The 10742-nt window shown below is 40.8% G+C and overlaps 2 protein-coding genes across 2 annotated transcripts; both read right to left on the minus strand.

The window, feature by feature from the left end:
- Nucleotides 1-522: 522 nt before the first annotated feature.
- LOC121613260 (matrix metalloproteinase-19-like) lies at nt 523-3441 on the minus strand. Its single transcript, XM_041946587.1, has 9 exons — nt 3349-3441; nt 2471-2559; nt 2246-2376; nt 1923-2135; nt 1573-1818; nt 1383-1484; nt 1079-1243; nt 849-976; nt 523-762 (listed from the first exon to the last, which is right to left on the minus strand). The coding sequence occupies exons 1-9, from the start codon at nt 3439-3441 to the stop codon at nt 523-525; spliced, it is 1407 nt and encodes a 468-aa protein (XP_041802521.1).
- A 1573-nt stretch (nt 3442-5014) lies between these two features.
- On the minus strand, nt 5015-10133 carry pym1 (PYM homolog 1, exon junction complex associated factor). Its single transcript, XM_041946208.1, has 3 exons — nt 9844-10133; nt 7702-7795; nt 5015-7487 (listed from the first exon to the last, which is right to left on the minus strand). Exons 1-3 carry the CDS (start codon nt 9872-9874, stop codon nt 6983-6985), a joined length of 630 nt encoding a protein of 209 aa, XP_041802142.1. The 5' UTR covers nt 9875-10133; the 3' UTR covers nt 5015-6982.
- Nucleotides 10134-10742: the final 609 nt, after the last annotated feature.

The raw sequence follows: 10742 nt of genomic DNA on the forward strand, positions 1-10742 counted from the left end.
AATAATAACTTCCATTCAGCTGCTTCAGTTTCAGAGTCCTGCTCCACTGTCACGCTGTCATGACTTACTCTGACACTGATACAACAGAGCCTTCATTCATCAACTGAAAACGTCTGCTGTGAAAAAGGCTTATTGATGGATTACTGTCAGTGCAGATTATTTCAGGAATATTAGATTCTGTAGAAGCCTGATCAGTGGATAACAACACCCAATCTTACTGAATCACACGCCACAGAGTTTGTTTTATTCCATCGCACGTTTGTTAATCACGACTTCTTAAATTATAATATCGTCTTGCCACAAAAACAAAACAAAAAAACACACAAATATTTCTTTTGTTGTTGATTTCATGCAGACTCTGACCCCGCTAAATTATAATGCTCTAATTCCTCACACAGGAGATTCATACAGCATGTACATGTTTGTCTCAGGGTCCAAATAAATAAGCATATTTCACTGTTATGACACTGAATCATGGTGCAGGATCAGGATTGTGTTGAACCCCTGGTGGCCTCTGGTGGCTCAGTCGTCACAGTGCATCCAGCGTGCAGCGGTGCTCAGGGGGTAGGCCTTCTCTACTGCCTGGTGGTTCTGGTTCACACGCCAGTACTGGCTGCCTTTAAACAAGTATATCTGACCGTTTGTCCACGCAAATGCAGCGTCGGTGTTGCTGGGTGACCCGTGGAAGAGCTGTTCAGTTGGTTTGGGATACGAACCGAAGTCTGTCGGGCCAATTTCATCCCACTGCCAGTACCCAGAGCCCTAAAATGAGGAGTAATCATTAAGAGACACTCATCAAAGAACATGTCTCAAGATGACTCCAAGCCGGTGTGATCTTTTGTGCTTACTTTGAAAAAGATGAGTTTTTTGTTCTTGTTGAAGTACAAGGCCGAGTCGATGTTAGCAGGGATATTTGCCAGGCGTTTGGGAAAGCTGTGGTCAAGTTTGAAGCCGGTGTATCTCCATATTTTGTCGTCTGTCAAAGAACATGCAGAGAGGAGGAGAGAGGTTTTATAAATGCCGGCACTGTACATCACATCCTCGTGAGAATTTTCCGAGAACTATGAAATTAATCCACCTTTCAGAAAGTAGGACTTGCCAGTCCGCTGAGAGTGAACAGCTGCATTGAGGCTCCCTGGCAGCTCCTTCCACAGCGCCGAGATCGGGATGGGAGTGTTGTAGCCGTAGCTGGACACCGTCCACACGTACTGACCACTGAAGGCGTATGTCTTACGCAAAGGACCTGCAGGGACACAGTGCAGGAGAAACATAGCTGTATGTAGATGCATCTTTCTGTTTACTGAAGAAATATCTTTTCTTAAACAAGCATGTTTTATTCTCCTCCTATAATGAGTGCAGTCTGACAGCATCAGTCTCAATACCCAACATTACTGCGTCCAGAGTGGCCTTGCAAGGATCTGGAACAGCCCCCTCTGGCACTAACGTATTTGGATTTCTGGATGGAGGAGTCTTCTCTGGCTTTCCTGAAAAGGAACAACACTGCACATTGCATGATTTATACTTTAAAGATCACACACACATCCTGACACTGTGCTGCTTTTCTGACACTACCGTATAAAGCTTGGATCCCTCGTATGTCATCTGGATGTAGCTTGAAGTCGGCGCGGTATCCGTTGTACACAGGTCCCATCAGGGCGTTGTAGTACTGCGAGTGGCCCAGGCCCAGAGCGTGGCCGATCTCATGGGCTGCAACAATCCTCAGGTTGGAGCCGTAGGACTTCCCCTCTGTCCACACTTCATCATCATCAAAATGCACAATGCCTGACTCAGGGGCGTCAGCGTGGGCTAAAACGTGACCTAAAGGTAGAGAAAGAATTCTCACAAAACACCTGAACGTCCCATTTACACCTCTGTTCCATCAAAAGAAATGTCACGTGCTTAAACTCATACTCAGCTCCTACCTCGCCCATCAAAGGGGACCGGACACGTCTTGTCTTTTCTGTGAAAGGAGATCTTGATGTCTGCTCTTCCTCGCTGCAGCTCCTTGAACCTTAAAGGTGAAACGTCACTCCAGTACTTAAATGCGCTCTGGATGGCCAGACGGGTCTTTCCCTGACCCAAGTCAGGGGTGTAATTATAGATGCGGTAGGTCAGCATCTTCTTGCGCCAGTAACCTGTTCAATTAAGAAACATTTAGTCACTTTTCATCAGATGTTTTGAAGCACATTTATCAAATGATACACCAATAATAATCAGAACATGTGATTTGAATGCAGTCACGCACCCATGACTCGATATTTGAGAGATCTGTTATTGAAAGAGTCTTCTAGACCACATCGAGGTTTGTTCATCATCGTCAGCGTGGCTGAATCTACTTTTCCTGATATTTGCAGGTCTGTTGCTTTCTGAAAGATCCTGACGTGCAAAGAAAAGACAAACTTTGTGTAAAGGCAAGAACAGAGAGAAACGTGTTCTTCTGTTACTGTTAAAACTGATGAAAGATAGTCACCTTAGGGCTTCCACGACCTCCTCAGGTGGATGGCTTCGGCCATTACTGTCCAGTGGGATGTGCAGATAGCCATACTTCCTTAAATATGCCTAGAGAAAGAGTGCTAATTGTAATAGTGGTGGAAGAAGCATTCAAGTCCTTTACTTAAAACTGTACTGAAAGGGTAAAAGTACAAGTACACATTCTGCAGAATGGAATGTGAGCAGTACTTTACTGTCTGAGATGGTTTTAACTGCTTTATGTAATGTTGGTAAGTACATCTGCAGTAATGCAACTTATTTAGAACTAATTGTGTGTTTTGTTTGCAAAATCTTAATCTATAAAGTAGTTTTAATCTGTAAAATAAACCTTGAAGACAGCGGAGTCTCAACAGTGTCCATGAATGTGTTTCCCAGGACACTAACTTGTAAACAAGCTCTATCGCAGGGCTGTTTTTAGTGCCCTGAATGAAACAGCAACTGCCTGACAGCATTGATATTATCAAAGCGAGTGGTTGGTGTTATCAGCTGCAGCACAGCACATCTTATCTCATCTACAACCCAATAAAAATTCTTATACTTGAACCATCCTAATGAAACAAGCATGACTCGTAATATTTAACAACTGGCAATATTTCCTCCTCTTTTTTGTACTTTACTGCAGTTTAATGTAGATTTTACCGTTGGCCTTAAACGCACCACAAGTATTTAATTTAATTCTAATATTCCATAATCACAGTTTGAGTCATTAGGCAGCTTTAAAGTGTAAACAAGAAAATATTCAGCATTAAAACGAGATAAAGACTCAAAATGATGGACATTGTTTAAGTGCTGCTTCCCAAAAATGCTTGAGAATTGATCCTCTGAACTTCTCATCTCTGCTTTTCTGCATTTTCTCACCATCGCTTCTGCGAACTCTTCTCTGCTCAGGGCGACAGATGAAGCTGCTGCCAGAAAAACAAGCAGCACCATGAACTCCAGCCTGTATTCCATCTTCCTGTTTGGGTTTTTTCCCATTTCCCTCCCAACTCGATCCAGCACAGCGAGTTGACCTTATCGACTGGGAAACAAGTTCTGGATCCTGCTAAGCATCACTGAAGACTGCAGTCCCCTCGTCTACATCCATCCCCTGTGCATTAGTCCTTCTGGGTTTCCTGCGTCAGAGCTAAAGCTGGTGCCTTAGTTTAGGGATTCAGTTTTTATACCATCAAGTGTCTGTTCAGGACCTGCCTCAAAGCCACATAATAAACCTTTACGAGGAATGTGATGAAAAGCAAAACATATTTCAGACACTAGCAGCACGATCACGCCTCCTAACACCATCATTTAGAGCCATTTGTCTTGAAGTGTTTAAGAATAACTTCCGAGTAATTTTGTTTACGTCAAAGGAAGCAAATAAATTCATTATTAACTCTTTTAAAGAAGCACATTGTCTGCCCACCATCTCTTAAAGGTGTTAGCTTGCATCCAGTTATGTCATTGTGGTGGGAAAAAGCCCACTTTCTGGATATTTAATTAGGCTGCAGTGCTTTGAAGGTAAATTATTTTCCAGACGACGTTAATTAAGGTGTGACAGACGTGCCAGAAATACAGCTGGTGTTGCTCGTTTATGATTTATGTTTATGAGACAGTGTTCCACATTAATCTTCACATTCTTTCACGTCATGGTTACAGCTCTATGGAGAAAACAACTAACCGCACTTCCTCCATGAGACAACAGCTAATTATATTGTTCACAATGCAGGAGCCCATTCAAGGAAAAACAATGACGCCCCCATGTAACCATTGCAACAAATCGTCTCCCGAACAGAGACAGTGAACGCCTCCTTTTCTGCTGTAACACTGTGGAATAAAGCTCATAACAAGTGAGCGGAAAGAAAGAGAGACTCGGCTCACACACGCTTTAAACAACTACAGTTACTAAATTTAACCAGGGGCTTGATTTTAATATCAAAACACTGGACAGTCCCTGATCTCTCGTCAGTGGAGGGCATTTTATCAGTGAACTAACAGCGTGTTTTCCTGCCCTGGGTTCAGCCTCTCAGGCGTAACACAATCCTTCCTCCTTTACCGACTTAAACTTAACAACTGAAACCTTAAGCTGCATCCTGATTCCAGACTAATTATCAGCAGGCTTTGAGTATGTATTGTGTTCACACTGGAAAGGTGAGAAAATTTCCTCAAAACTGTCAGTATATTAATATAAACGTGATTTTTCTCTAAAGCACAAACGAGAGGGAGGTGGTTAAACTTTAAATTTAAATAAATTGCTCAAAGGAGCTGAACACCACAGTTTCAGAAGAATGGCATTGTATATGTGTAACACTTTGAAATAGCCACAAACTCATATAAATGGAGGGACTCTGATTGGAAAAATTGAATTTGTTGTTTTATTACACCTATGAGAAACTGGCTTGACTCGGACCCACCCAGACGTAGACGGGGGTTAGATATAGTACAGGAAATATCTGTGATGTAAAAAAGCTGCCCGAGCACAGAAGAGAGAAAGACGTCTACTGAAGTTACAGGTTACGTCAGGCTTTATTCTGTTCTTCTTATTGTCTATATTTGTTATTACTGAAAACATGAATCTTTCAAAAAAGGCCACAAACGATTCTTCTTTTTTAAAATGGTCAGTCATTCCCTAAAACAGCTGAATACTATTGTTTTAGCAAACATTACTCAAACAGGAGTGAACAGTGTATTTATGGGGACTATTTTCAGATGCGGATTAATACATATTTGGTGTTCTGGGGAGTATTTACAGCAGCAGCAGGGTGCATGTGGGATCAACTCAAAGTAACTACAGGGTCCATGTTCATCATAATAAAGGAGCATGTCACCCAGTGCAACAGTGTGGATCATCGATGTGGTTTTAATAGTTTATGGACGACAATGGAGCTCTGTGGCACAGAGGAGCACGATCGGGCTTCAGCTGCACAGACAGTATGTGTCGGTAGGATCAATTCCTAGTTGGTTTGGGCCGTTTCATGGGATTTGTTGACAATTAGAGAAATACACAATGTACTTAAAGTGTGTAAATCATTTCCAAAATATCCAGTGACACCAAAATACAGATTTATTCTTCTGAGAATTTACATCCTGCCTTTAAAAATGAAACTATTCAGGTTATTCAGGTTACTCACAGTACTTCCTTACTAAAGAGTAACATGAGATAAACACTTTACGCAGCATGTAGTTTTAATTCACGTAATGACTTTATAGAGAGTGCCTCAAGATTAGTGTCACGACAAGAAGCCATCCAATCGTTGACAAAAATACTGTGTTAAAGCAGCTACAAGGAGTTTTTAACTGGTTATGAAACAGTCTCAGTTGAACAGTGATGGCTCTGTGTGACTCACATAAAACAAACAAGACTTTCTATAAAGTTATCATTAATGCCTGTAACCGCGTCCGATTCCCCACAAAATCAGATGAAATTTAGACCACACAGTTTGGAGAGTCTGTGTTTACAGTGATCAGTGATCAGAGAATTTGATTTTTGACATTGTGTTTTATGGCTATTGCTGACGGGATCAGCAGAAAGAAAAATAACCGACCAAAGAACAAAAAGTCGGTGAGAGAACAAGGGTGGAAACACAAGTGATAATTCAACAGAGGGAGACATTTGCAGAATTTCAAAGGATTCAGAATTGATCCTCTTCCTACTTGACAGGTACTTAACATGTCTGTTTGATTTATGAAATACATTGGCAACGTGGTTTAACTATAACCGAGCAACTGAATCCATCAGTTGTAGGCTTACATGTAAACTAAGTATATGAATGGTTTACTTTGTTTTGCTATCGTCGCATTACTCATGATTCCACAAAGCTACAAACAGATAGTGTCTCATTGCTATGCTTCCTGCAAACAAGTTTAAAAAAAGATAATATTAAAATAATATTAAAAATAAGTTGTTGCTTCCACAACAAGTGCACGCACTAGCCAGATCAAGAACTTTATAACAAGAAGTGATGGTGCTCATGGGGAATGCAGTATTCATTCTGGGAAACATTACCGCTTTTGTCCACAGGGGGCACCAAAATCAATACAAAATGAAGGTTCCTTGTAGTTGCTTTAATTCTTAAAGACAGGTCAACAAACTATATTCTCTTAAACAGAAAAGATTTCTTCCATTTTATGTGTTAGTTATACCTGATACCATGAAAGGTACAAAATGGAAAAGACAGACACGCACAAAACAATTCACAATGATGTCTTTAAAAGATATTTAGAAATGAGTGGCCTGGCCAGTACAAGTGTATGAGCATGAGTCTTAACATTAGAGATCTGAATCTAGAAAACAGGCTGGTCGGTTCAGAAGAGGCGGTGCCTGCCGTGTAGACGTCCTCTCATTCTCTGCTTGAAAGGCGCTGGGACTGCTTCACCTCCGAAGTTCAAGATGAATATCAAATAGGTACAATATGTTTATGGAAGCTATGATCACAAAGCTGCAAAGGTCCCTTCCCTGTCTTTCAGTATGTAGTTTGTATGTTTAGTCTGTCCGACTCTTCTGCTTTTCTTTATTGCTTCAAGAATCGCGCTCGAGCTGCTGTAACTCATCTTGTAAGGCCAGAGCCCGACCCAGCTTTTCCAACTGATCCTTCGTTGGTTCTTTTATTTCCCCTGAGTCCACTTTCTGCTGCAACTCCTCAATTTGTCGCAGCTTCTTTTTCAGGTTTTTGATCTTCTTGGCCTTTTCAGCTGCCGCCGCCGAGGACTCATCTGGAGTTGAGACAGAAACTGCCGCCGCTGACGTCTTGTTTGAAGACTCGCCGCCCTCTGAAATGGAGACGTTCTCGACGGCATCGCTCACCGAGTCCACATCCGCGTCCCCATCCTGGCCCTGGTGCTGCTGCTGTTTTCGTTTTTCTTTGCGTTTCATGTTGCGTTTGGCAGCCTTTGAGAGACCGGCTGACTCGTCCACGCAACCGGGGATCTTTTGCTGCTGCTTCGGCTGAGCTGCCTCGGACGGGTTCATGCCAGGTGGCAGGTCTGGTTTGCTCTTGAAAAACTTCACATACTTGTTTTCATAGCTAAAACAGCAAGAAACAGAAACACAAGATGAAACTGAAGTGAGAGAAAAATTACTTTTCAGTTTGTTCAAAGCATATCAGTCATTTCTACTGAATTTCAGGTCCATTCTTACATATCTGAGCATCTCTACTAGTTGCAATCCCACATTAGTTTCACAAGATTATGATTTATAGGTTCTGTGTAGAACAGTTGAGAAAGAATAACTGCACTTACACTGGTACTTCTTCCTGTGGGACATAACCATCCTTCACCCGCCTCGGTTTCCTCCATGTTCCATCAGGTCGCTGAGTGGCAGCAATGTATTTTCCTGAAGAGCAACAGGTACAACATTTTAGACAGTGCTGATATATTTGCATGAATAAACCTGCAAATCTTCAGCCAGCAAACCTTTAATTCATCCTGTCAACTGGCTTGACTGCTATCAAGACAAAGAACAGCTCAGCGCTCACTCAACTCCTCTGGTGGTTTGTCAAACTGAGACATTAATGACTCTGGATCTAATCATCATGTTGTGATAGTTCTCCTTTTCTTGCTTTGAATCTATTTCAATAACTTTTTAATGTTTAATTTTGAATTTTTTTTAAGGTGACGATGCAACATCTGCCCAAGAACAGCTCTGACCATACATTAATCCTTAATGTCAACATAAATGTTTTATATCTAGGCTTTCTGGACAACAAATTTATTAATTATTTTACTGCAACATTTAAACAATTATATACATATGAACTGCAGCACTTCTGAACAAGACTATTATTGATTTAATGAATAACAAAAAGGCTTCTCGCAATTCTATTACACACGAGGCAGAAACTGTAATTTCAGCAAGGTGTTGTAGTGATTCGGACTCATTCCTGCAGGGCTGCTATAAGTTTTTAAAACCACCAGATGTCACTGTGCATGATGAGTATAAAGGCCCAAAGCTTCAAACCTTCTTCTGGCAGAAACATAAAGAAAGCTTCATAAAACTCCTGAGTCCATAAAACTTACTAGGGTGAGAAGCTGCTCACTGAGCATGTGTGTGGTAACATCCATCTACTTGTGAGCACATATACAGCTTCATACTCTGAATCATTACAGTTATCCAAAACCTAAAAACCTGGAACACATTTAGGCACATGAATAACAAAACAACTGTGTTGTTGCAATATATTTACACAATAAGCTAAGTTTACACAGTAAGGGTGGGAAATATGATGATAGCACCATTAAAGTGGAGTGCACTTATTTTAAGAAGAACATGTGTCAGCTAAATACATGTCCACAGGTAGTCAAAAAACTAAACTTTTGACAAAAAAACTAACATAACATTTTAGTGCATTTAATAGCATTTATCAGCTGATAGCATAGCATCTTCTCAAATTTGTGAACTTGCAATGTTAGGTTGGAAGGTTGGAAGCCACTATATTAGACCATTGTAATACAAATAAGCAGCACTGCTGTGGGACATTATTGTGTTTTCATATAATTTTGCATCAATGTGATCTTATACCATAATTTGTCAGGAATTAAATGTGAAGGATTAGTGATAAAACAGTCACTGATGTTGGGTTGACGGTATGGATATGATTATCTATACACTGTTTCCAGAAAGTTTGTTATATCATATATACAGTGATGCAGGATTTTATCCTAATCCCCCCTACTTGTCTTGTTTAGTCCTAATCAGTGCAGTAAGTCACAGTTGGACGTACAATTTTCTGAGCTTATTTTACTCCTAGCTTGTTGAATGAACTATGCATATCTGTACCTGCCTGACCATTATGATAACTCACATTATTGGCTAGTTAGTTAATTTCTCTTTTCTCAGAAACAAAATAACCAGAAAAAATAGCACAGTCGTTTGTGCTTTGATTAGGATATGATGAACGTTGTTTCTTAGTAGCTCTGTGACAACACCGGAGACACTTCCCTCACTCGCTGGCCAGTCACAATTACAGCTTAAATAGCTAAGTAACGTTAGCTAGCTAATGTTGCAACTGATACGTTGTTATACAAAAATGTGATTTTGCCAACACAGATAGCATTGAAGTAAGTAAATAACTCAGGAAGCATGTACCTATGAGCAGTAACGTGACTTAGCTCATACATATACCGCGATAAATGATTAAGTGCGATAGCTGCGAGCTAACTAGTAGTAGTGGGGAGTACGGTAGCCGTTTCAGCTACTGTTAGCATTAGCCAGCTAGCTGCAAAACAAAACATATGAGTCAACAACGTCGTTAAACGTGTTATTGCTGACAATCGACAGTGCAGATGAGAAAAGAAAGACATGTCCTCGGCTGTAGCTGCTGTGTTTAAAGGAGAGGATTTTGTTTCTAATAGACAAAGGTCTGGCACATGCATAAGCCTTACCAGATTCATCTGTGACATAGGGGGTGGCCATTTTGGTGTAACGTGTTGCTCCGCCCCCCTCAGATGATGGGTAACGGTGTCCCCAAACGTCCCGTCACTCACTTCGGTCCCACACAGCAGCAAACTACAACTTTTTCACCTGGTGCTTCCCTCGAGGTTAGATCTATCATGGCAGCTTCTACGGACACTCATTAGTGAAAACAGCCCGGTGGGACAGCCAATGCTGAACACCGATCGCTGATCTCAGTGTATAATCGGGCGACACAGGGCAGAAAACCGTGCGAACCCTGTTCTTCAGCTTCGGAAATGACGACGTGGATCATGGGTTGCCAGGTTTTAACGGTAAACGTGTGTTTTAACGCTTGATGTTAAGAGCGTTAAGAGTGACACACACTGGGGACTAAGGTCACAATATTTTTTATTTAGACCATTCTTATTACACCCTGACTTTATTAAAGTACAGGACAAAACTTTTTGTATGATCCTTTAAAATTAAGCTTCAATGAAAACAAACATATAGACTGTGTGTCTTGTGATTAAGGACTTGTAAGTAAGGACACTTACAGCACTAAAACCAGGAAATTTGATGACTCAGTCCAATTAAGAGTCTTTATTTATTTATTTCTATGGTGTGCACCTCTATCTCTCATGCCAGTCAACTACAAGCATATGAATCCTACCAAGTTGTAAAGACATCAGCCCAATTTACAGCTTCTCAATTGGCCTTGTTCAGCCACTTTGGCCAATGGAGATTCTTCTTTCTTCAATCATCAGACAGTTATTCTTATAGCTACATTGTATGAATAATTGTCTTTGTATGTTTGTATGTGGTTCTTTTGTATTTCATTTTTGGCTTTTTGACTTTCTATAAAACAATTTTTGTGAAATACACATTTATG

The sequence above is a fragment of the Chelmon rostratus genome, chromosome 10 (genome assembly GCF_017976325.1).
Source record: "Chelmon rostratus isolate fCheRos1 chromosome 10, fCheRos1.pri, whole genome shotgun sequence".
Taxonomy (NCBI): domain Eukaryota; kingdom Metazoa; phylum Chordata; class Actinopteri; order Chaetodontiformes; family Chaetodontidae; genus Chelmon; species Chelmon rostratus.